General features: G+C 54.1%; 1 protein-coding gene across 2 annotated transcripts; it reads left to right on the forward strand.

Moving 5' to 3' along the window:
* The first annotated feature begins 20 nt into the window (after nt 1–20).
* Nucleotides 21–24,549, forward strand: CAD (carbamoyl-phosphate synthetase 2, aspartate transcarbamylase, and dihydroorotase). Of its 2 annotated transcripts, XM_045978859.1 has the most exons (45): nt 21–300; nt 576–715; nt 2,633–2,762; nt 3,655–3,797; nt 3,964–4,105; nt 4,293–4,464; nt 4,673–4,858; nt 5,059–5,171; nt 5,498–5,643; nt 5,907–6,038; nt 6,179–6,412; nt 6,542–6,763; nt 6,964–7,152; nt 7,422–7,546; nt 7,717–7,847; nt 10,351–10,463; nt 10,919–11,163; nt 11,364–11,610; nt 12,199–12,297; nt 12,485–12,709; nt 12,788–12,970; nt 13,163–13,381; nt 13,642–13,809; nt 14,562–14,744; nt 14,874–14,978; nt 15,381–15,620; nt 15,871–15,952; nt 16,219–16,385; nt 16,545–16,709; nt 16,884–17,015; nt 17,194–17,395; nt 17,753–17,943; nt 18,026–18,166; nt 18,390–18,491; nt 18,942–19,038; nt 19,269–19,319; nt 19,602–19,646; nt 19,752–19,921; nt 20,033–20,107; nt 20,643–20,855; nt 21,030–21,155; nt 21,352–21,507; nt 21,594–21,695; nt 21,883–21,977; nt 22,075–24,549. In XM_045978859.1, exons 1-45 carry the CDS (start codon nt 219–221, stop codon nt 22,175–22,177), a joined length of 6,729 nt encoding a protein of 2,242 aa, XP_045834815.1. In that variant the 5' UTR covers nt 21–218; the 3' UTR covers nt 22,178–24,549. The 2 variants fall into 2 exon arrangements, with proteins under 2 accessions (XP_045834815.1, XP_045834816.1); XM_045978860.1 differs by lacking the exon at nt 19,269–19,319 and having other exon boundaries at nt 28–300; nt 22,075–24,548.
* Nucleotides 24,550–25,753: the final 1,204 nt, after the last annotated feature.

Consider the following 25,753-nt stretch of genomic DNA (forward strand, 5'->3'; position numbering starts at 1 on the left):
CGCCCCTCACGCTGCCGGCGGCTCGCGCCGCCGCAGTCCGCCTCCGCCCAGCGCGCCTGGAGCTCCTGCGCCTTTCGCGGCCCGCGCTCCAGCCACCGGCGCGGTTAGCCACGTGGACCGACTCCTGGCGCGCCGACCTCACGTGGTTCCAGCACCGGCTGGGGCTTGCTGCGCTTGCCGCTTCTCTGTGCTCGCCCCCGCCTCTGAGCTCCGTTCCCATGGCGGCCCTGATGTTGGAGGATGGGTCGGTCCTGCGGGGCCAGCCCTTTGGGGCCACTGTGTCGACTGCCGGGGAAGTGGGTAAGCAAGCTCGAGCCGGTTGCCGACCTCATCCCACTCTCTGCTGCCCCTCTCTGCCCAGCTTTCCCTGCCCAAACCCGCCATTTTCCCGCCTGCATACCCTCTTCCCACCCCTATTTGGTGCCCCTGTCCCCATCCCAGCCCCTTTCATCCCTCAAGGTCAAGGCAGCCACCGCTGGAGCATTGTCATAGCGCAGGGCAGTGTTGTGAAGGATGTCCTGCCCGAGCCCCAGCCCCAGCCCTGCCTGAGCCCCAGCCCTGCCTTTTTCTTGCAGTGTTTCAAACCGGCATGGTCGGCTACCCCGAGGCCCTCACTGACCCTTCCTACAAAGCACAGATCTTAGTGCTGACATATCCTCTGATGGGCAACTATGGCATCCCCGCGGATGAAGTGGATGAGCTCGGTCTCAGTAAGGTAGCCACACCCAAATGCTTTCTCCACTTTCCTTTTCAAACCAATGATCGTTAACTGTTAGTCAAGTGAAGACATTGACATTAAGTTAGGCATCCTGGAGAGAACAAAGATACACACACGCACTTGAAGTGATAAGACAAATCCTACCCAGGGCTTGAAGTATCTCGAGAGACACAGAACGCTCGCTGGATGCCAAGCCAAAGAGTCTGGGCTTTGGTAAGGAACCAGTGAAGATTTTTTAGCAGCAGAGTGATGTGATGGGGGCAGTGCTTTAAGATTACATAGTGGGAAAGAGGGGCACCTGGGTGGCCAGGCATTAAGCAGCTGCCTTCAGCTTAGGTCATGATCCGGGGTCCTGGAATCTAGCCCTACATTGGGCTCCCGGCTCAGCAGGAGGCCTGCTTCTCCCTCTCCCACTCCCCCTGCTTGTGTTCCTCCTCCACTGTCTTTCTCTTTAAAATAAATAAATAAAATCTTTAAAAAAAAAAAAAAGATTACATAGTGGGAAAGGGACTGGAAACTAGGGTCACACCCTTCCCAGTGAGGGTGGGTCCCAGTTCATTCTACCACACAGTCAGGCTGATACTTTTCTTTTTTTTTTTCTTTTTTTTAAGATTTTATTTATTTGACAGTTGCACCGAGAGTTCAACTAATGAAAAAAATTGACAAATTATTAGTGGAAACCACCCCAGCCTAGGTGCAGTATTCCTTGAAGTGCATTTTGTCCTGGTTTTCCAGGCTTAGTGAGCCTTTAATTCTTTAATTCACCCTAACTCTTAGGAAAGGAGCACTAGGTCCTGGAAGGGGCCACTCCTCATCACCAATCTGTAAATAAGACTACATTCTTGTTTATAATGCAGTGTGGTGGTTAACATATGGCCCGTCTTCAGCTTTGTCAGCTGTAGACACACTGACAAAAATAAGCATTTACAAACCTGCAAAACCGAGACAGTTAACAGGACCAGGGTGCAAGTCCCCCGTGGATGCTTCTGTGGCACAAGTGCTCTGAAGGCACCCGTCCGTATACAGATGAGTCCACCTGGCGGTGGAGGGTTCTGCCGCACTATCCTGCAGATGCCTGAGGAACACTCAACAGCCATCGTCTTTTAAACCTTCTGCCACTAAACATATGTGACTTCAGTATGCCATCCCCTCCCACATAGTTGACCCAGTTCTCTATTTAGTTATTAAATACTTATATATTGGGTAGCGAATTTGCATTAACTTTTTTTTTATGATAATCCCTTACTAAGGGGGGAGGGGCATAATCATGCTTACTGTCCTACCTTGAACTTTAATAAAGCATTTGCATCTATCTTACATTCTGCTTTTCTCGTACTCTGTGATTATAATCTTATTTATTTGCTTGTTGCTTTGTTAATTTTCAGGCTCCTTAAGTAGCAAATTAACATGGTGAAGACAGGGACCTTGTCTTTTTGCACACTCACTGCTCCTCCCCCAACGTCTATTACAATGCCTGGCACTAAGTGGGCACTCAGTAAATGTTTGTTGACTGCTACTATGTGTCAGGCTTCTAGTTCCTGAGGCCTTCATAGTTCCTGTGGTAGGGAGATCCAGAATATATTGTTTATATACAATGTAAATAGCAAGAAGTAAAGTGAGTCTAGGTTAACCCTAAGGAGGCACAGACTGCCCTGGGTATCTGCACAGAAGTGGGATTTGTAATCTCCGTTTTGGATAAAAGAAAAGGAAGGAAAGGAAGAGCTCATTCTGAGTTATTAATGGGGGCCTGGTGTTCAGTGTTTCATACGGGGAAAGACAAAAGCATGAGTTGCTTGGTGTGTGAAAGGGACTGGCCAGGTGGCTGAAGTGTAGGGCCCCTGTTGTACGATGGGAGAAGAAGTTAGGAAGACATGTGGCCCTGGGCTCCTCACAGTCTCTCACTTCGGCCGACAGTGGTTTGAATCCTCGGGGATCCACGTGGCCGGACTGGTGGTGGGAGAGTGCTGCCCCACGCCCAGCCACTGGAGCGCCACCCGCACCCTACACCAGTGGCTGCAGCAGCACGGGATACCCGGCCTGCAAGGTATGGCGCGAGTGTGATCGTTTCTGGGCAGAGCCCCGGTGCCTGCATGGAAAGAGGACATGTCTTGTGCACTTTTGGGCCTTGAGTCCAAGGTTGTGATAGAATGTATCAGATTGGGAAGGTTTACATTGGGGTTTGGGGGTTGGAGAAGGAACTGAGCTCTTGCTCCAATGGAAAATTTCAAACATACAAAAGGAGGAAATAATATAATGAACCCCCAGCTTCTGTAATCACTAACTCAGGACTAAATTTATTTCACCACTACGACTAGACCCCCTCATTTTTTTGAAGCGGATCTCAAACATTGTATCATCTCATCCACAGATAGTTCAGTGTCTGTGAAAAAAGCAATCGAGAATCCTTTTTAAAACAAAATCACAATAACATTATTGTATCTTTAAAAAAAAGTAACAGTAATTGCTTACTATCAAAAATCCAGGCAACGTTTATTATTTTCCCTGTTATCGAAATGATTTTTACCGCTTATTTGAATCTAGGTCTCAGTAAGATCTGTGTATTACGTTCGGTTGATATGCCCCTTTGATCAACGAACCTTATAACCCATTTGACAAAAATAAGTGCGTTTTCCTTTAGAGCATCCCACAATCTGCATTTTGTTGATTACGCTCACATAGTGTTGTTTAGCCTATTCTTTGTCTCCCGGTATTATTTTCTGTAAACAAATCTAGAAGTCGTGGTTCAGTTCAGATGTGATATTTTTAGCAAGAACATTTCATGGTAGTGTACTTCCATCAGGATGGCCCAGGATCTTGATGCCCCTAGAACAGCTGTGTGTGACTCAGGGTTCTGGAATGCAGTGCTTCCGAAAGTCCAGCCGCTCGCATGACTGAGTTGGGGGAGTGTGATCTCTGAGAGTGCGCTATTTTGACAGGAGTGGATACTCGGGAGCTGACTAAGAAGTTGCGAGAGCAAGGGTCTCTGCTGGGGAAGCTGGTCCAGGATGGGACAGAGCCTTCAGCGCTGCCATTCTTGGACCCGAATGCTCGCCCCCTGGTGCCAGAGGTCTCAATTAAGGTACCGAGGTAGAGTGGGAGAGTGGTGCAAGCTCGGGTAGTTTTCTTATCACCATAACTGGGGTGATCATTTGAGGGCAGATTAGCTGAGGCCTCAGGCAGGGGTTCGTGTGTGTTTGTCTGTCCTTACTGATCACAGCTGTCAACTGTTGCCCTTTATTCCTCAGGCTCCACGGGTGTTCAATGCAGGGGGCAACCCTCGGATCCTTGCTTTGGATTGTGGCCTCAAGTATAATCAGATCCGATGTCTCTGTCAGCGTGGTGCTGAGGTCACGGTGGTACCGTGGGACCACGCCTTAGACAACCGAGGTGAGTAGCTGGGGTGTGTACAGGGCTGCGGGCAGGCAGCATGGGTGGAAGATCTGTCCCTCGGTCTAGTTGCTCTCAGTTGCAGGGAAGGAGACAGAGATCAGGGCTTTTGCTCTGATGGTACGGGCTGCGAGTGTGTCTCTGGTTCGACGACTGGTTTTGACATCATCTTTTCTGCCCCCTCCAGAGTATGAGGGTGTCTTCCTGAGTAATGGCCCTGGTGACCCCGCCTCCTATCCCAGTGTGGTATCCACACTGAGCCGTGTCTTATCTGAGCCTAATCCCCGACCTGTCTTCGGGATCTGTCTGGGACACCAGCTGTTGGCCTTAGCCATTGGGGCCAAGACATACAAGATGAGGTGGGACTTGTGGGGAGAGGAAGGCCCGCGCTGACATGAGCGGTGGGGAGTCTGGGGATGGGAATCGAGTTGGTGTTGGTTAGTGTTGAAACAGGAGCAGGGGTCGGTTGAGGGTGCTGAGTGCAACAGAAGCTGGGCTCGGTAGAGTGGTGAAGGGTGGGGGTGGGGGTTGAAAGGGGCCAGTGACTCAGTGTGCTTCCATCTCCAGATATGGGAACCGAGGCCATAATCAGCCATGCCTGCTGGTGGGCTCTGGGCGCTGCTTTCTGACATCCCAGAACCACGGGTTTGCTGTGGAAACAGACTCACTGCCAGCAGGCTGGCTCCCTCTCTTTACCAACGCCAACGATCGTTCCAATGAAGGCATTGTACACGACAGCCTGCCGTTCTTCAGGTGAGTCTGGGTGATTCTAGCAGGGTGACTGACTCTCTACAGCGTGGAAGCCCCAGGGTCTCGAAGAGCAAAAAGTAAAGCACAGCAGTGGGCCCCATCATCTCTCCTGTCACCTGCCCCCAAGACTGCCAGTTCCAAGCCAGGGATGATGGCGGGTTCCGCGACTCCCATCTCTTCAACACGTGTCCTCTCTTCGGCAGTGTTCAGTTTCACCCAGAGCACCAAGCTGGTCCTTCAGACATGGAGTTACTTTTTGATATCTTTCTGGAAACTGTGAAAGAAGCCGCAGCTGGGAACCCCAGGGGCCAGACGGGTAAGCAGCTGAGTAGTTGAGGTTGTGGAGCACTAAGAACGGTTGGCTCTGGGGCAGGCATAAGATGGACATGGCCTCAGGAAAGGGAGATATCCTTGGTAGGTGAAGGGGCTGGGATGGGAAAGCAACCAAGCCACAACGATTACTTATGCCTCTTCTGTGAAAACAAGCTCCAGGGTCTTGAGTCCTGGGTTCTTGTTCGGCCTCTGCTACTCATTAGAGGCATGACTCGTTTTGGATTCTGCTATAAAGTGAGGGGGATAATGTAGATGATCTCTCAGTTCTCATTCAGCTTGAACGTTCTGTGACTTTCTTGGCATCCACAGTTCGAGAGCGGCTGGTCGAGCGCCTCTGTCCACCTGGAATTCCCAGCCCAGGCTCTGGGCTTCCACCACCACGGAAGGTTCTGATCCTGGGCTCGGGGGGCCTCTCCATTGGCCAAGCTGGAGAGTTTGACTACTCAGGCTCTCAGGTAAAGCGTGTCCGTCCCTGTCCCTCTGGGTGTGTGACCCTCAGGAATGGGTAGTCTTGAGAGGGCTGAGGCGTGAACGTTGATTGTAGGGAGAGAATGAACCAGGAGATCTGGGGAATGTGTGGAAAGGTGAGGTGCTGAGGAAAAGGACTCGGTTATTAGGGACACGGGGAGGGAGAGAAGAAGAGAGACGCTGGGTGTTTAAGACCGTTGATAGTCTTGTTTTTGCGGGCAAGGCTGATAGGCCGTTTTTGTCCCTCTAGGCGATTAAGGCCCTGAAGGAGGAAAACATCCAGACTTTGCTGATCAACCCCAACATTGCCACAGTGCAGACTTCCCAGGGGCTGGCTGACAAGGTTTATTTCCTTCCCATAACACCTCACTACGTAACTCAGGTATGACTGGGGTAAGGCTGGTCTGAGGAGGGGACCCACGTGGGTAGGGGGATCCTGTGGCCGTTTTGGGTCCTAAACTCCTTTGATCCTCTCCTATGGACCCCAAGGTCCTAATGCTTATTATTCCTCTCCTCCCTCAGGTGATCCGTAATGAGCGCCCAGATGGCATCTTACTGACTTTTGGGGGCCAGACAGCTCTGAACTGTGGTGTCGAGCTGACAAAGGCTGGGGTGTTAGCTCGGTATGGAGTGCGGGTCCTGGGCACACCCGTGGAGACCATTGAACTGACGGAAGACCGGCGTGCCTTTGCCTCCAGGATGGCAGAGATTGGAGAGCACGTGGCCCCCAGTGAGGCGGCAAATTCTCTTGAACAGGTTCGAGGCTGGCTGTAGGACAGTGGAAGGATGTCATTGTCCTTAAATCTTATTTTCTCTGGGGCCAGGCACCCTCTGTGCAGCCAGCAGTCGAGGCCTGATCTGTTTGTTCATCTCTTCTCCTTACAGGCCCAGGCGGCCGCCGAGCGGCTGGGCTATCCCGTGTTGGTGCGTGCTGCCTTTGCCCTCGGTGGCCTGGGCTCTGGCTTTGCCTCCAACAGGGAGGAGCTGTTCGCCCTTGTGGCCCCAGCTTTTGCCCATACGAGCCAAGTGCTGGTCGATAAATCCCTGAAGGGATGGAAGGAGATTGAGTACGAGGTGGTGAGAGACGCCTATGGCAACTGTGTCACGGTGAGTAATGGCGGGGTGGGGGGTACAGTCAGGCAGGAGGAGCTCTGGTGAGAGAGGTGCCTGGCGCTCAGATCTGTGAGGATTCAATGTCCCTGAGACCCGCCGTGCGTTCTCACCAGAAGCAGCAGGGCCCTGGGATGCAGTCTCCTGTCTCTCTTGACTCCTTTTGGCAGTGCCCTCCATGGGACCTTCTTTCACAGGTGTGTAACATGGAGAATTTGGACCCACTGGGCATCCATACTGGTGAGTCCATAGTGGTGGCTCCAAGCCAGACACTGAATGACCGGGAATACCAGCTACTACGGCAGACAGCCATCAAGGTGACCCAGCACCTTGGAATTGTCGGGGAGTGCAATGTGCAGTACGCCTTGAATCCCGAGTCTGAGCAGGTGAGACTCTAGGCCCTGGAGGTGATGTTCTAGCTGGTAGGACACACACCACCACCACCACCCCCCCCCCGTCCATAATTTTGAGGACTTCTGACCCTGCAGACCTTGGAGTAGAAGTCAGGATTGCCTGGTAGGGTTGGACTGGGATGGGGGTGGTGTTTTTGCTATCTCTCCCTTCGGAGAGGGCTTTGTTTTCTGGCCCTCCTGATATCTCAGGTAGGCCTTCTGGGCCAGTTATCTGGTGACACACTCTGTCTCTCTCTTTGCAGTATTACATCATTGAAGTGAATGCCAGGCTGTCTCGCAGCTCTGCCCTGGCCAGTAAGGCCACAGGCTATCCATTGGCCTATGTGGCAGCCAAACTAGCGCTGGGCATCCCTCTGCCTGAGCTCAGGTACGAGGGTGGGGAAAGAGCAGACGGGGAGGGGAGCTGAAGAAAACATTCACGGGACGGGATTATGGAAAGGACATTGGTCTGAATGTGTGGGGACAGAGCAAGCTGTCTGGCAGCTCACTGTTTACATCTCCCGCTCTGTCCTGGCACCTTCACTTGGTGGCTCCCAGGAACTCCGTGACAGGGGGAACAGCAGCCTTTGAACCCAGCCTGGATTACTGTGTGGTCAAGATCCCTCGGTGGGACCTCAGCAAGTTCCTCCGTGTCAGCACAAAGATCGGGAGCTGCATGAAGAGCGTTGGTGAGAGAGACACACCCCAGGACACCCTTCCTCAGGTCACCCTTTGGGGTCCCAGCAGCCCTAAGATTCTAGAATGTCATAGGGTTAGTACCCTGGCATAGCCTTTGAGATCCTGTGTTAGCAGCAGCTTGAGGACATGGTTTCTGAGAGCTCACAGGGACGTTTCAAACTTGGTAGTTCTCGTCAAGAGTGGGACTCAGAGGCATCTGGAATTCTGTGCCAGAAAACACATGCCACCTCCGCTCCCCGGATGGCGGGCGTGTCAGAATCTCTGGGAGGGCGGATTAGCCATCAGACTAGCTCATCTCTCCCGCTTGACAAATGAGTAAACTGAGGTGCCCGCAGAAGCAAAGTGACGTGGCTGAGGAGAGGGTAGGGCCAAGAATGGAAAGCTAGATCCAGTTGCTAGTTACACGCACCTCTGTCACACTCTGTTTCCTGTCGGCGGCGAGAGCGGCTTCGTGAAACTGCCCACGGCCTTGCGTTGCATTTTGCCCACGGCCTCATCACTGGGCTGTTAATACCAGTGACAGTTTGTTCTCTGTGCGAGTTTGAGTACTGATGCTTCGGGGAAGCGAGGCCTGCTGTTCTGAGAACTGCAGTGGCAGCTGGTGTCCGCCCATCTCCTCCTCCAGGTGCTTTCTGCCACGGTCACCACGTTGTTTTTGTTTTAACACAACATTTAAGATCAGAGTAGGACATCCGAGAACTTTTTCATAAAAACAAGGAATGTAGCAGCGAGCAACGACTGGGTGTAATGGTCAACATCCAAGCGGTGGTGGAATGTGTTGGAGTTGAGTCACCATGCTTCCCTGTGGTGTCCCTTTAAGTCACTCTAGACTGTTCTGAAACATTTCAACCAAAGCAAGCATTTCACATTCCACAGTGCTTCCAGCTAAGGATAAGAGCATTTCATTATGTTCCAAATTTCCATTAAGAGCAATAGTAGCCTTTAAACAGGCAAGTCTAAGGAAGCTCAGATATTATTTTGGAATTTTTAGAAATCATACAAGACTGCCAAGTTGTTCCTTCTGGAGATGAATTTTCTGTTACATGAAAATTATAATAAACATGGGATTGAAGCCATAATTAAGTTGTTGATAAAGAGAAGTAGACTGAAAATAGGAAAAAGATTGATTCCCAGATGAGACCTTTAAATGTTTTTATGTTTGTTGAAGTGTCCTTAGAATGTGATCTTAGTAACTTTTTATAACATTTATTATATAAGTAAGATATATGAACCATTGAGAGATTAGCAAAGTAGTTGAACCACAAAAGAATAGTCATCTATAATCATGTCACACACAGATTAATTTGGAGATATATATATGTATATATGAGTGATTCCACAGTCTTCATAGGCATGTATGAGTGTGGAGGGCTTCTCTTTTGCCCCAAATCAACACTTTTATAATATAAGCATATTACAAAGGAGTTGAATAAAATTACTTTATCATCCACTTCCCTAACACTACTATTAGCATTTTAGTGTTTTAAAATTCTTTTAAAGAAACAATTAAGATTGTAATTAGATAACATTGTTAAGAAATACTTGAAGACCCTAGAGTAAATTGTCAGAGGATGTTACAAAACTTAATGGAAGAAGAGATTAATAAGCAAACCTGGAAGGTTTGTAGAGACGGGAGTTCCCTTTTATTAGTAAATAAAAATCTAAAATGAGGTAACATTTTCGTTTACGAGCAAAGATTGTTTAAAATAATTGCCCATATTTCTTAGAAGGTGGTTAGACTTACTCTGTGTATTATGAAACACAAACTTCTGTGAAGCAAGTAATATTTATTAAGGGCCTTATCTATTGCCCCTGCACTTCTAAAAATGTATCCTAAGGAGATAATCCAAATTCCTAAAGACATCACAGCCTCACTTAGAAGGATCAACACTTCAAAGCTAGGTGTCCTTTCCGAAGTGAGCAGTGCAGTTACGGTGAATCATACAGGAATTAAACAGCTGGTAATAAGATCAAACAGCAATGTGGGAACAAGCTTATGATGAGAGAAAAAGCAGGTTAGAAATGGTACATGTTCTATAACCATATATAAAACCTATTTGAAAAAAAAGTCGAGGAAATTCGAGGAAGAAATACTTTAAAATAAGCGTTGTAAACGTGATTATCTCTGGATGGATCCAAAGAGTAGTGGGGTCATCTTCCTGTTATCCAGACTGTCGAGAAGTTTGAAAGGATGAGACAGATCCCAGACCGTGTCATCACCATTGGAATAAAGCGAATTAAGTGGATAACCGGCGGGACTTGGGTCACTGTGATAAACTGTGTTCCAGTGTCCCGATGCCCATTTTAGACATTTTGATTCCGGGGTCACTAATAAACACAGGTCATGAAAATGCTAAGGAAGGGAACTTCTGTGGAAGATTCCTCAACCATGAGCACCGTGGGACTTGTCCCAAGAGACCTGACTAAATCATAGAAATTCTGGGCAGCACCGCCTGCCTCCAGGCCCTCAGTCCTTACATCCTGTTCCTCCAGGTGAAGTCATGGGCATTGGGCGTTCTTTTGAGGAGGCCTTCCAGAAGGCTCTTCGGATGGTAGATGAGAACTGTGTGGGCTTTGATCACACAGTAAAGCCGGTCAGTGATATGGTAAGTGGCTCCCTTCCCCTGGCAGCACCCCTGAAGCGGACCCCCTCTGCCCTCAGCCCACAGGCTTGTTACCGCTAAGAGCAGCAGTCGTTACTGTGTTGCTGTGTTTCCACATGGCTGAGAATTTCGAGGTTCATCCCTTCTATCGTTACATGAGGATGTATTCTTAGGCTCCTTTCCAGGGACAGTGAGACAGGCCTAGAGAGCTCGCGGAGCTTGCTGACACGCTGGCTGCTCAGCCGGAAGGAGGCAGAGCCAAGATTTGCCTACAGGTTTTTGCAGTCACAGAGCTTTGGCTCTTACTCCTTTTCTGCAGCTTCCTCTCCTAAAACAGTGGCGCTGCCGCTTTCAGGCTTTCTGAGGCGCTGCAAATGGATTGGGACTGTTCTGCGTAACATTTGGACACGTCCCTCTCCGCAGTCCTGCCGTATCCATCTGTCCGCCCTCCCTGTTAGGAGCTGGAGACGCCAACCGACAAGCGCATCTTCGTGGTGGCGGCAGCTCTGTGGGCCGGCTACTCGGTGGAGCGGCTGTACGAGCTCACACGCATCGACCGCTGGTTCCTGCACGGGATGAAGCGGATCGTGGCGCACACGCAGCTGCTGGAACAGCATCGTGGACGGCCTCTGCCCCCAGACCTGCTGCAGCAAGCCAAGCGCCTTGGCTTCTCGGACAAGCAGATTGCCCTTGCCGTTCTGAGGTCAGAGATGGTGGTGAGGGCCTGGGGCTGAGGATGTGGGGCCTTTGTACTAGTGCATGGCCCTCGGAGCTTTGGAGGCTTCTGACCTTTGTCCCTGGGCCATCTTCCTCTCTGTTCCCTGCCCCGGGACCTCACTCGTCTATGTAGTCCACCCCCCTTCACCCCCCAGGGCTCTGTTTCTGACCCTTCTTCTCCTTCAGCACAGAGCTGGCCATTCGCAAGCTGCGGCAGGAACAGAGGATCTGCCCGGCGGTGAAACAGATCGACACGGTTGCGGCCGAGTGGCCAGCGCAGACCAACTATCTGTACCTGACCTACTGGGGCACCACCCATGACCTCACCTTTCGAACGCCTCATGTCCTAGTCCTCGGCTCTGGCGTCTACCGGATCGGTTCCAGCGTTGAGTTTGACTGGTGTGCCGTGGGCTGCATCCGGCAGCTCCGAAAGGTCCAAGAGCTAGTCTTTAGTCCTGTTCCCTTTACTGTTCCGTTCTGGTCCAGCAGTCGCCTTCAGCCCACACTTGACCCTGGCACTTTCTGTTAAGTGCTACATTTCCATCTGTCGTAGGGGTTTGGGAGGAGTGGGGTTATGTGTGAGAAGGAGCCCTCCCCTTAGGCTATCTTGGGCCTCTCACAGGGCATGTGTCTTTTCTCCAACACTTCGTACATACTTGTCTGATACCTCCAGTGCTGGCCCTGCTTCCCTCCCAAGGCAGGTGTCCCTCACAGCCATTTCAGAGAAAGCTGAAGTATTGTTAGAAGTAGGGGGTTTTGGGGTGCCTGGGTGGGTCAGTGGGTTAAGCCTCTGCCTTTGGCTCAGGTCATGATCTCAGGGTCCTGGGACCGAGCCCCGCATCGGACTCTCCACTTAGCAGGAAGCCTGCTTCCCCCTCTCTCTGCCTACTTGAGATCTCTCTCTGTATGTCAAATAAATAAAATCTTTAAAAAAGAAAAAAGAAGGAAGGGGTTTTGCCCTAGTTTTTCTCTGTTCTTCCTCCCACTTCCTAGCTAAATCTCATTTCCCTCTCTGTCACAGATGGGCTATAAGACCATCATGGTGAACTACAACCCAGAGACCGTCAGCACAGACTATGACATGTGTGACCGACTGTACTTCGATGAGATCTCTTTTGAGGTGAGAGGAATGAAGACCGCTCCTTAGCCTGTGGGGCCAGGGTCACGTGGGAGTGGCTCACTGACCCAAGATTCCTTGGAACTTGTGGGGTTTGAGGGGAAGTGGGTAGAGGGTGAGGAGCAGTGAGCAGGAAGGCCCGGATCTCTGACCACCGGCTGCCTCCACTCGCTCCTCCTCTTACACCAAGGTGGTGATGGACATCTATGAGCTAGAGAACCCCGAAGGCGTGATCCTCTCCATGGGCGGGCAGCTGCCCAACAACATGGCCATGGCGCTGCATCGGCAGCAGTGCCGAGTCCTGGGCACATCCCCTGAAGCCATCGACTCGGCTGAGAACCGTTTCAAGTTCTCCCGTCTCCTCGACACCATCGGTATCAGCCAGCCTCAGTGGAGGGAGCTCAGTGATCTAGAGGTGGGCTGGGGCCGGCCGGGGGGGCTGGAAGCTGGAGGAGGTCAGGGGTGAGTGTGACCAACCCAGCTGTACCCTTAGTCTGCTCGCCAGTTCTGCCAGACGGTGGGGTACCCCTGCGTGGTGCGCCCCTCCTACGTGCTGAGCGGCGCTGCTATGAACGTGGCCTATACCGATGGGGACCTGGAACGTTTCCTGAGCAGCGCGGCAGCCGTCTCCAAGGAGCACCCTGTGGTCATCTCCAAGTTCATCCAGGAGGCCAAGGTAGGGCCACAGACAAGTCTATAAGGGTGGGTTCCCCAGCCTTGGTGGAAATTCCCCTCTCTGGTCCTGCAACACTTTGTAGGCGTGGTGGACCGGGAAGGAGGGTTGGTAAAGGAAGGGAGCCTCCTAAGGCAAGTGGGAGAAGAAAATGGCCCGCTGCCCTATATTGCTTTGCCCTCGCCTCCCCACTAGGAGATCGACGTGGATGCTGTGGCCCGTGATGGTGTGGTGGCAGCCATTGCCATCTCTGAGCACGTGGAGAATGCGGGAGTGCATTCGGGCGATGCCACGCTGGTGACCCCACCACAAGACATCACTGCCAAAACCCTAGAGCGGATTAAAGCCATCGTGCACGCTGTGGGCCAGGAGCTGCAGGTCACGGGACCCTTCAATCTGCAGCTCATTGCCAAGGTAGTAAGAGCGGACTGAGGGAAGGGACTAGCACCCCCTCATTCTGTGGGGCCGCAGGGCCAGCAAGGCTCACTGTCTTCTGCCCTCATCCAGGTAGGCTCAGAAGGTGGAGGAGCGGGGCCTAGTCAGGGTTTGTGACAGTTATTTGTTCCAGACTGGTTACCCACAGAGTGGAAAGTCAGGGGGAGAGTCAAGGTCAGTGGGGTAGCATCAATAAGCCCAGCGTGCAGCCGGCCTGATCAGTCCCCTCTCTGCCCCAGGACGACCAGCTGAAAGTCATCGAATGCAATGTGCGTGTCTCTCGCTCCTTCCCTTTCGTCTCCAAGACACTAGGTGTGGACCTAGTAGCGTTGGCCACACGGGTCATCATGGGGGAAGAAGTGGAACCTGTGGGACTCATGACAGGCACCGGAGTCGTGGGGGTAAAGGTATGGAGCATTGAAACCTTGAGGTTAGAAGTCAGAAGCAAGGCGGCACATAGTGGGAGAGCGTTCATTGACCGCACTCATGATAGGTCAGTCGGCACGTAAACCCGAGCAGCTGTTGTGGACACGGCACCAGTGGGCCATAAGGGTGATAGGATGGTGTCTGTCCCTTAGGAACTCACATTCGAGTGACAGAAGGCAAGGGAAGTTGGGTCCACAAACCTGCTCCTGTTACAGTCTATGATAACCTACGTAGCAGAGATAAGAGTAAGATGCCAGAGGGGTTTTCAGAAAAGAGATGCCACTTCCAAAAGGGGCGACCTGGGAAGGCCCAGGAGGAGAGGTGGTATCTGAATTGGGTCTTCAAGGACAGTCCAGAAGTTTGATTTGCTGAGCTTATTGACGAAGTGTTCCAAGGCCAAGGAATAGGCCTTGTAGAAAGGACTAGCAGAATGGTGAGTGCTGTGAAATGTGTAAACCTGGCGATTCACAGACCTGTGCCCCTGGGGATAAAAATACATTATATGTTTATGAAAAATTTAAAATTAAAAAAAAGAAAGAAAGGACTAGCAGAGTCGAAACCGAGGGAAGAGCCGGAGTGTGTTTGGGAAGCAGGGGACTGACAGGCGGAGCAGCAGCGGGGAAGGCTAACCTTGCCTTTTGGATGAGGCCAAGGAGAAGGGGCCGTGGCTGCCGCTCCTGGTGAGGAGAGTTGGGCCCCTTCTGCCCTGGCATCTCGCATTCTTCTCCCTCAGGTCCCTCAGTTCTCGTTCTCACGCCTGGCGGGTGCCGACGTGGTGTTGGGCGTGGAGATGACCAGCACTGGGGAGGTGGCTGGCTTTGGGGAGAGCCGCTGCGAGGCCTACCTCAAGGCCATGCTAAGCACTGGCTTTAAGATCCCCAAGAAGAACATCTTGCTGACCATTGGCAGCTATAAGGTACAGACCCCGAGCTGGGGGCACTGCCCAGAGTGGTTGGGGCAGATGGCCTTGGCTTTCTGGGCCTGGGCTGACCTTGAAGTGGAAGACGGGAGAGCTGCAACCTCTTCCTCCTTCTGCTTGGTGCAGAACAAAAGTGAGCTGCTCCCGACCGTGCGGCTGCTGGAGGGCCTGGGCTACAGCCTCTACGCCAGTCTGGGCACCGCCGACTTCTACACTGAGCACGGCGTCAAGGTACAGGAGTACCAGAGAATTCTCTCTCTTCCCTGCTTTTTCTGTCATTGTACAAGTCCTATGTATTCCACGTAGCGCAGATAGAATATGCAGAAAAGCAAGGAAAAAGGTTTCTTACAGTTTCTTTGGCCCTTTTAACCTTTTTGGTGTATTTTCTTCCAGAATATTATTTCTGTATGTGCAGGTATGGGCTCATACCGCACAGGCCTTGGTAACCATAGAGTAGATGTCTTTCCTGTCAAGAAACAGACTTTGCCAGTAGCAAATAGAGCAGCCCGGGTCTCCACTCCGTGGGTCCCCAGTCTCCCCATGGGTTCCTAGGCCACCTCCCCTCCCTTCATTCTGTCCCTCCTGACTCCCGCCAGGCTCAGGTTAGCCCTTGACCTTGTCTCTGGGCCACAGGTAACTGCTGTGGACTGGCACTTTGAGGAGGCAGTGGATGGTGAGTGCCCACCGCAGCGAAGCATCTTGGAGCAGCTGGCGGAGAATCACTTCGAGCTAGTGATTAACCTGTCGATGCGCGGGGCCGGGGGCCGGCGTCTCTCTTCCTTTGTCACTAAGGGCTACCGCACCCGGCGCCTGGCCGCTGACTTCTCCGTGCCCCTCATCATTGATATCAAGTGCACCAAACTGTTTGTGGAGGTGACTGGGGCCTGGGTGTTGGGAGGGCAACAGTCAGTGTTAATGGGGCTGGAGGGAGAAGTGAGGGGGTCATGGGGTTGGGAGATCTCAGTATGAAGTAGTTAGGTCAATAACCAGCCTTTGCAGCTGCAGAGAGAGAGAAGGTGGGTAGAGACAGGGAGTAGAACCTGGTTTATGGGGGAAGCCCAGTCCCTACCTACAACTCCTGGGATCCCCTGAAATCAGAGCTGACTGCGGTTTTCACCTGCAGGCCCTGGGCCAGATTGGGCCTGCCCCTCCTTTGAAGGTGCACGTTGACTGTATGACTTCCCAGAAGCTTGTGCGGCTTCCTGGTGAGTGCATCTTTTGGCAGAACCTGGCTTCTGCACACTGGTAGCAGCCAGTATGGACCCTGTCTGGACGGCACAGAGCATGGGGGCCAGCTTAGCCCTCTCTGAGCTCTTTCCTCCCACGACCCACTGTGCCGCTGATGGAGGAAGCTTGCCACCTCTCACGCCTATCAGTTGCTGCCGCTTTTCCTGCCACCCCAGTTCACATGCTTGATGTCCTTCATGTCTCTGAACTGCCCTCTCATCTTGTCATGTCCGTGTTCTCCCAGGATTGATTGACATCCATGTGCACCTGCGGGAGCCGGGGGGAACGCACAAGGAGGACTTTGCCTCAGGCACCGCCGCTGCCCTGGCTGGGGGCGTCACCATGGTGTGCGCCATGCCTAATACCCGGCCCCCCATCATTGATGCGCCAGCCCTCGCCCTGGCCCAGAAGGTGAGCCCTGGCACTCCTGCTTCCTGGTGTCCCGGATGTCCCTGCCTGCCTCCTGGATCCCTCCTCTCTCTGCCCCTCGCAGAAGCCTAGGGGCCCAGGCCACTGGTGCCAGGCTGGCGTGGATGCCAGTAGATCTTATCTCCTGTGTACTCTCTCTAGCTGGCAGAGGCTGGCGCCCGCTGTGACTTTGCCTTATTTCTCGGAGCCTCGTCAGAAAATGCAGGAACCCTGGGTGCTGTAGCCGGGTCTGCCGCTGGGCTGAAGCTCTACCTCAATGAGACCTTCTCTGAGCTTCGGCTGGACAGTGTGGCCCAGTGGATGGAGGTAGGGCGTGGGCCCATGGGAGGAGGCAGCCAGCTGGTGCCTCCCAGCTTGAGGACCCCATAGAGTGGGCTAACAGCAGTGAAGTGTCTAGAGCTCCAGGAGGGCTCTGGGCTCTGATGAGCTCAGACCAGGAAAGGCTCTGCACGCTCCTTGCGACATTCTTTCTGTCCCCAGCACTTTGAGACGTGGCCCTCCCACCTCCCCATTGTGGCCCACGCGGAGCGGCAGAGTGTGGCCGCCGTCCTCATGGTGGCCCAGCTTACCCAGCGCTCGGTGCACATATGTCACGTGGCCCGGAAGGAGGAGGTGAGAGTCCATGGGAGGTCCCGGGGCCCTTCCTGCTGGGGGTCAGAGGGCGCGGGGAGCATGGAGCCAGCACTCGGCCTGTCTGCCCCATCCCTTTCCTAGAGGGAAACCCAGAGACCTTGCTGGGCAGGGCATGAGGGAGGCCTCCGCTAGATCTCCCCACTCTCCCCCCTCCCAGATCCTACTGATTAAAGCTGCCAAGGCGCGGGGGCTGCCAGTCACCTGTGAGGTCGCCCCCCACCATCTGTTCCTGAGCCGCGATGACCTGCAGCGCCTGGGCTCGGGGAAGGGGGAGGTCCGGCCTGAGCTGGGCTCCCGCCAGGACGTGGAGGCCCTGTGGGAGAACATGGCTGTCATCGACTGCTTCGCCTCAGACCATGGTGAGAGGCCCCACAGCGGACTCGCTGCCCAGCAGGGCTCGGGCGCCAGCTCAGGGCCTCCGGGCTCCGCGAGGACTGGGCCGTGACCCGTGTAGCAGAGCACGTGGGCTGTGACAGGTGCTCCATAAATCCTCCCTGAAGGAACTGATGAGCAAATGAGTAACATCGTAAATATGGGAAGGTGGGCGGGAGGGGCGGTCCCCCAGGGTGGCAGCCGCCCCTTGTACTTGTTTCCCACACAACCCACCCGAAGAGACAAGCATCGGGGCTCGGGCAGCAGTGCGGTCCCGGTGGCCTGTGTGACTCCCCAGACGGGGAGGTGGTCGGGCCTGACAGTGCTGCTCTCTGCCCTCCCAGCCCCCCACACTCTGGAGGAGAAGTGTGGACCCCAGCCTCCCCCCGGCTTCCCGGGGCTGGAGACCATGCTGCCCCTGCTGCTGACGGCCGTCAGCGAGGGCCGGCTCAGTCTGGACGACCTGCTACAGCGCCTGCACCACAACCCCCGCCGCATCTTCCACCTGCCCCCGCAGGAGGACACCTACGTGGAGGTGCGGGCGCGCGGCCCGGCGGGCGGGGCGGCGGGGGGGCTCTGCAGCACGCGACTCTCGCTTGACCCGTGACTCTGGGCAGGTGGATCTGGAGCACGAGTGGACCATCCCCAGCCACATGCCCTTCTCCAAGGCTCACTGGACGCCCTTCGAAGGGCAGAAGGTGAAGGGCACCGTCCGCCGCGTGGTCCTGCGAGGGGAGGTGGCCTATATCGATGGGCAGGTACGCGTATGGCCCGAGCCCCATCCTCAGTAGTGACTTCCGTCCCACTGTCCTCCCGCCCAGCACCTCTCTGTGGTGCCACCACCTCCCTGAGCTGCCCTGGACGGGGGTGGGCGCAGGTCCCCAGGGACGGTTTTACTTCTTGCCAGCTTCCATTCTTTTAGGGTCTCAGTCCGGTTCTTTGTCCCCTGCTTATTCGCCCACTCTTGCTTTCTGTCCGCAGGTCCTGGTGCCCCCCGGCTACGGACAGGATGTACGCAAGTGGCCTCAGGGCACTGTTCCCCAGCTCGCGCCTCCAGCCCCTGCCACCAGTGAGATAACCACGGTATCGGGGGTTGGGGGGGTGTTGGGGGGTGCAGCCAGGGACAGAGCGAACAGCATAGGTAGTTTTCATTGGTGGTTTGGGGGTAGAAGGCTCTGTACTCCACACTTAAAATTTCCACCACCTGCCTCTTTGTTTTACTGTAGAAGATGGAGTCAACTGTCAGTTTAGGAGGTTAGCTACCTGGGGGAAAGATAAGCCTCTTATTAACCCAGCTGGAGGTTTATCTGGGGGCCTGTCATGGGGCCTGTCATGGGGCTAGCACATACCTCTAAAAGGCTAGTCTGTCTTTTTCTGTCAAGCACAGCACAGCAGAAGGACAGATCTGAGGGGAGGTGATGGAGAATGGGATCCATTCCATTCTCAGGTGGACAGTGAGTGGTTTGGCTTTTCTTGAGGAATTGAACTTGAGGATTTGGGTCAGCACTTTGCAAAACGCCTCTGTCTCTCCAGACACCTGAAAGGCCCCGCCGGACTGTCCCAGGGCTTCCCGATGGCCGCTTCCACCTGCCACCCCGAATCCACCGAGCCTCCGATCCAGGTCTGCCAGGTAAGAGGGAGGTCCTCTGATGTGGAGGATGGGGCCACCTGGACTTAGAGATGTGGAGGGACAGGCTCCTCTTCCCCCACAGTGTCCCTGGTGGACACTTACCCTGTCCCTTTGGCCGTGCCCTCATGCTAGTCTGACTTGCTCTGCCCACCCTCCTCTGCCTGAATCGGTCTCCCCAGCATGAGGTAGGCACCCCACAGCTTCTCACGGCCCTTTCTTGTTGTGGGCAGCTGTGTTCCTCCGCCCGGGAGCTGGGATCCCACGGGGCAGCAGAACGTGGGGTAAATCCAGGTTGTTGGTTGGTGTGAGCCTGGCCGTTCCCCTTGCCTAGGATCCCTTCGCTGCCTGGGAGGGCCCTGGGAGGGCACCACTGCTCACACACGGCAGCCCCCGTGGGAAGTTCCCCCGGGCTGCCGGTCCTCCTTGTTTTCCCCTAACCTGCTACAGCTGCTGTTGTGTGAGTTGGTTTAACACGGACACCGTGATCCGGAGTGCGGGGGAAATGGGGGTTCTTCCCAAACCCTAGTTGCAGGCTTACATCTGTCCTGTTGCCCTGTTTGTAGCTGAGGAGCCAAAGGAGAAGTCCTCCCGGAAGGCAGCTGAGCCAGGTGAGACTCTCCCAGAACACACGCTCACCTTGGGGACCTGTCTCATCTGGCCTGTGTAGGAGGAGCCCTCTGACCCCCCCTCTTCTGCCCCGTCCCTCACTGCAGAGCTGATGGGAACTCTCGATGGCACCTGCTACCCACCACCACCAGTACCTAGACAGGCGTCACCCCAGAACCTGGGGACCCCTGGCCTGCTGCACCCCCAGACCTCACCCCTGCTGCACTCATTAGTGGGTCAACATATCCTGTCTGTCCAGCAATTCACCAAGGATCAGGTGCCTGGGGGAGGGAGGATGGGGACATCCAGAGCTTTGAGAATTTGGGAAGTTGGGGCTAGGACCTCTGGGGACCACTGCCTTTCCAGCTGACGTGGGGGTCTTTCTTAGATGTCTCACCTGTTCAATGTGGCACACACGCTGCGTATGATGGTACAGAAGGAGCGGAGCCTCGACATACTCAAGGTCAGGGTCAGGGTCAGGGCTGTGGGTCCAGGACCCTGTCAGCAGGGCTATGTGGTGATTAGAAGGATCCCCCCCTCCTGTCATACGTCCCTTCCTGTGAGTCTAAACCCCCCACCATGAGTTACTCAGCCTTCTCTGCTCTGCAAGTTCTGGCTGCCCCAGGCCCCCAGACCCCCACATTTGCCCTCTGACCAGTCGTTAGCTGACTGACAGGGTCCTGAGCACCAGTGTATGAGCCTACTAATCTGGTCACTTGGTCTATGCAGACGGACTCATGGGATAGAACTGGGGTATTTCCTTCTCCCCCAGATAATGAGTATCTCATTCAGATACTTAGCAATGGGTTTTTTGGAAGCGGAGCCTTTAGCTCAGTATGACACTCACAGGAACGTCAAGGTCAGGACAGGTCACGAGGAGGTTTGCAGGGAGGGGTTCTCTCAGTGCCCCTCCCATGTAAGTGGGGGAAGCAAGCCGCAGCCCGTGCTTTCCCCACGATGAGCACCCATGTTTACATCGAATCTCGCCCTCCCGCCAGGGGAAGGTGATGGCCTCCATGTTCTACGAGGTGAGCACGCGGACCAGCAGCTCCTTTGCCGCAGCCATGGCCCGGCTGGGGGGTGCCGTGCTCAGCTTCTCGGAAGCCACATCTTCGGTCCAGAAGGGCGAGTCCCTGGCCGACTCTGTGCAGACCATGAGCTGCTACGCCGACGTGGTCGTGCTTCGGCATCCCCAGCCGGGAGCGGTGGAGGTGAGGCCCTCTGCGCACTGGGACAGGGTCGGGTAGGATGTCCAGGGACGTGCCTGCGAGTCTCTGCTTGGGCCGGACAGGGAGGGGGACCCAGGAAGAGTGGGACTCGGCTGGGAGTGGGGGCCACCAAGATGCAGAAGCCGGGGCTCTACTTTCTTGTTCCCGTGTTCCCAGCTGGCAGCCAAGCACTGCCGGAGGCCAGTGATCAACGCGGGGGATGGAGTCGGAGAGCATCCCACCCAGGCTCTGCTGGACATCTTCACCATCCGGGAGGAGCTTGGGACTGTCAACGGCATGACGGTGAGGGTCGTGGCAGGGCTTGGGGGCCCGCCCGGGGAAGCTCTGGAGCATGGGGCTGCCGGTGGGAAGGACCCTCTCTGCGCCAAGGCGTGCTGCAGCAGGGAGGCCTCCATCCTGGTCCTGAGAGCAAAAGCTGGGGAACGGGGGTGCCAGTGCTCGGTCCGGGGCCCTCCTGATGCTTGGGCTCCTCCCCTAGATCACGATGGTGGGGGACCTGAAGCATGGGCGCACCGTGCACTCTCTGGCCTGCCTGCTCACCCAGTACCGCGTCAGCCTGCGCTACGTGGCCCCCCCAAGCCTGCGCATGCCGGCCAGCGTGCGGGCCTTTGTGGCGGCCCGCGGCACCAAGCAGGTGAGGCCCCGGGAGGCCGTGGGGTGCGCGGGTTGGGCAGCGAGAGCCCGCCGCTGCATTCACTCTGGCTCGGCCTCACTCTCCAGGAGGAGTTCGAGAGCATTGAGGAAGCCCTGCCCGACACCGACGTGCTCTACATGACTCGAATCCAGAAAGAACGCTTCGCCTCCAGCCAGGAGTATGAAGCTGTGAGTGCCACGGTTGGGGGAGGCCTGGCGCTGCGGGGCGTCCAGACTGGTGGCGGGGAAGCTTGACAGGGCCCCTCGGTCCTGAGAACTAAGGGCTGGAGTGGAGGGGACGTGGAGGATCGCAGGCTCGTGGCCACACGGCCACCCCAGCCCTGAGGCGCTGACGGGGCCCCTGTCTCACTCACAGTGCTTCGGCCAGTTCATCCTCACCCCGCACATCATGACACGGGCCAAGAAGAAGATGGTGGTGATGCACCCCATGCCTCGAGTCAATGAGATTAGGTGATGCGGCTTCAGAATGGGGGCTGGCTGGGGGAGGGCGCCTGGTCCTGGACAGGCCGTCGTGGGCCGTGTGCCAACCCTTTTCCTTCTCTTGCAGCGTGGAGGTGGACTCGGACCCCCGAGCAGCCTACTTCCGCCAGGCCGAGAACGGCATGTACATACGCATGGCTCTCTTAGCCACCGTGCTGGGCCGCTTCTAGGACTTGGCTCCGTAGACCCTTCTTGTCAGGCCCAGCTGCCGGGCACGAAATTGGTGCCCCCCACGGGGGCAGCACACTTAGGAGATGCTCTGGGGCGTCCAGATAGCTCACGTGCTCACGGGCACCCCTGCAGACCAGGCGCCAGGCACTGGACTGGACTGGAGTGCTCTAGCGTGGGGGTGAGGCCCCGTCTCCCTTTACGCACCGCACACCTGTAAAGTCATTTTTCTACTGACTAAATAAACAGCTGAGCTGCTTGTAAGGGCCTGCTTCCTTGCACGTATCCCGGCTTCGGCATAGGATGCTAAGTGTCATGGGCACGGCTTTCTTCTGGAAATTGAGGACAGTTTCCCAAATCCAAGAGCGGCCTTGCTGGGCAGGCTCTCGCTCTGGCTGCATATTCAGAGCTGGGGCTCTTTGGGGCCCCGGGGGTTGGGGAGTGCTATTGTGTGGGTGCTCTCTGGGTCTTGTGCTGCCCCGATCCCTGTGCAGCCGCCTTTCCTCAGTTTGCACTCAGAATTCTGATGTGAGTGACAGGTCCTGCCTGGTGAGCCCTTTACTCTTCTTCCCTCTTCCTTCAGTGGCTGAACTGGCCATTGTGTCCTCAAAACCTGGCCTTGGAGGTCAGCGTCCATCGCTGTTAGGAGCTCCTCCCACCTGCTGTCCCTTGGAGCCTCTGGCTGACCCTGGATTTTAGAAGAGCGCTTGGCTTGGCAACCCTGGGATTGGAGACGGGTGGAGTGGCTCGTGTGTCTTTGCAGGTCAGGGTTTCCGTGGATCGTACATAGTATGTGGGCTATTCCATTCTGTCCCGTGAACTTTACTAGCATTAAAGAAATCTCTTGGTCAGCAGACTTTCCTTCCCACCCCCCAACCCCCAGTACAGAGCACCATGTGTACTGGGAGCACAAGAATGAACATCTGAGGCCTCTTACTGCTAAGGCGTCTGGTGACTTCTACAGATTGGACAGCTACATGCCGGCTCAGGACGGTCCAGACCCCACCAGCATCGTTCAGGAAGAAGCCGCTCTGTGCACAGAGCTGTAGGGATGGCAGAGAAGGAACTCGTTTTCTGAAACATGATGTGAGCACAAACTTTCACGTATTCTCATGTAATCTTCTATCGGCTTTCTAACCGTTTTACAGATGCAGACACTGGCTCGGAAAAGTCACTGAGTGGCTTACCCAAAGTCACATCAGCTAAGATTCATATACAGGACCATTTGACTTCAAACCCATCTTTGTAGTAAGACAAAAAGGAAAACGTCATTTCAGGCTTTAAGGGGCATCCAAAACAAGGATGAGAGAAAAGCCACACCAGTCTGGACAAGCAGAGTACAAGTCTGGCGAGCCAGTTTTCAGAAGAGAGAGCAGCACCGACCTGGACTCCTGTCCCCAGAGTGGGGTGTGGGCTGTTGCCTGAGGAGAGGGCAGGCTCAGGCCAGGCCAGCCCGGTGGGAGGAAAGTCTTCCTGCCAGCACAGCTTGAACACAGGAGTGGGAATCCTGTGTCTGCAGCACTGGGGGGCTCCACACCCAGACCCAGCAGAGCGCTCCTGCTTCATACTGTTGGGGCTGAGAGGGACAGACCAGACCAAGAGGTTTGGGCTCCCGTTCCAACAGAAACAGGAACTCATAGCCACAGGCACCATTGGAAGCGGGGTGGGACCAGGTATAACTTTTATCTGCTCCTGGATCCTGCCCTGCTAATGTTAACTCTTCCAGGCTTCACGGACCCTGACCCTGACAAGTTCTCCCTCGGGAGCCCAGAGAACTTTGTTGGTTGGAAAAGAGAGTCACTTACAGAACACTTCTCCTTTCTAGAGCTTCACTTACCCTTCCAAGCTTTTGAAACAAGTCGAGAGATTATTTTCCCAAGTACCTGGGAATCTGTCGCACACAGATTCCCACAGAACTCCCGAGAGCCTGGTCCTCAAGTAGAAGCGGGGTCTGCTGCCAAGCAGCACACACAATTCTCAGTTGCTAAGTGGTGGGAGGTGTTCTGCCGCGTTCCTCTCTTTGGTTCTCCTAATCGTAACACAGCTCTAAGTTGAATAAACTTCTTTCCCCTACAACCAGAAGTGAGATCTTAGTACCTCGGGAAATAAATGAAGCTATCAGCACTTCAAACCAAATGTCCCTGTCTAAGGTTCCACATCCATGGAGAGAAACCACCTCATAGGCTCCATATGCTTATTAACTAAAAAGTTAAAAAGTTTTCTGTATTCTTCCCTCCTGAGATACTTAAGCAATTTGATCTATTTTTTTTTTAAGTTCCCATTGCTCTACGTATGTGCCAAGCCCTGTTCTAGCACTTCACAAATACTAACATTCTTTTTTTACTTTTACTTTTGGATGAACCTTTTAGATAAAACCCTCTGTAAAAAAAAAAAAAAAAAAAAAAAGAAAGAAAAAAAAAAGGTGTGACCTAATGTGTTCCCTTATTACCATTGCAAAGTCATTTTCCCCAACTCTTCGCTGTCTATGTTTGTGAAGAAGAAAATCTCAAAATAGGCATTCCCCTTGGAGCCAGGCTGCTTTCGTCCTATTTCCACCTGTTAGCAGTAATGAGCTGGCAGCTTCGGGCTTCAGTTGAAAGGGTGGAATTGGGAGTTCCCGGTGTAACACGGGTAGGTGTCTCTAACTCTGTAACGACATCCCTTAGTTGGGGGTGGTGTGGAGCAGACAACCAATGCCAGGAGAAGTGAGTGCAGGGGAAAGGGGAAGCCTAACTGCACAGCAGCATGGGGGAGAGATGGGGGATGGGAGCCATCGCACCATCAGGGAAGCCAATTAGGACGCTGCTGTACTAAATGCAGATGATGGATGAAAGAGGTCTGGACCACGAGGCAGGAAAGGGATGTTAGGAAATGGGAAAATACTAAGAATACGAAAGTCTAAAAAAAAAAAAAAAAAAAATGGCTCCATGGCATGGGACCTTGAGTTTGGGAGAAGGGGCGGATGGAGATGGGAGACTCTGTCTGGGATAGGGAAGGACGAATTGTGTTTGGGCATGATACTTTTTAGCTGCTGGGGGACATGTATGGAGATGTCATGTAGATAATGGAGCTAGGGAGTTGGGATAACGTGGGACGAGATAACTATGTGATTACATAAGGGACATTATTCACTAATACATTCCAAGCACCAAGAAAATTATCGAGCCCATAGCAGGGGCTCAGTAAACATTTGTTAACTGAATCATTAACATCAAGTAATTGAAGGGGGCGCCTGGGTGGCCCTGTTGGTTAAGTGTCTGCCTTTGGCTTGGGTCCGGAGCCCAGATCCTGCTCAACGGGGAGTCTGCTTCTCTGCCCCTCCCCCCTGCTCTTGAGCTCTCCTGAGCTCTTTCTCCCTTGCTCTCACAAATAAGAAATAAAACAATGAAAAATAAAGATAATCAAAACTCTTCAAACATGTACCTCTGTACCAGTTCACCAAGAGAATGAGAGCAATGAGAAATGAGCAGAATCTCAGAAAGGCGGGGCAGGAGAACTCAGAAAAAAGACACCTGGAGTCCCAGAGTTACAGGTGTGTGAGGTCTGGGGCAAGGTGTCAGCAGCTGAGATCCTCAGCA

Source organism: Meles meles, chromosome 15 (genome assembly GCF_922984935.1).
Source record: "Meles meles chromosome 15, mMelMel3.1 paternal haplotype, whole genome shotgun sequence".
Classification (NCBI taxonomy): Eukaryota; Metazoa; Chordata; class Mammalia; order Carnivora; family Mustelidae; genus Meles; species Meles meles.

What these genes read in the sequence shown, in the direction of transcription:
- CAD (XM_045978859.1), top strand. Translation starts at nt 219, where the DNA reads ATGGCGGCCCTGATGTTGGAGGATGGGTCGGTCCTGCGGGGCCAGCCC. An exon ending in ATCTGCAGCTCATTGCCAAG is followed by an intron (nt 13,382 to 13,641) that starts GTAGTAAGAGCG and finishes TCTCTGCCCCAG; the next exon opens with GACGACCAGCTGAAAGTCAT. An exon ending in TGACCATTGGCAGCTATAAG is followed by an intron (nt 14,745 to 14,873) that starts GTACAGACCCCG and finishes TGCTTGGTGCAG; the next exon opens with AACAAAAGTGAGCTGCTCCC.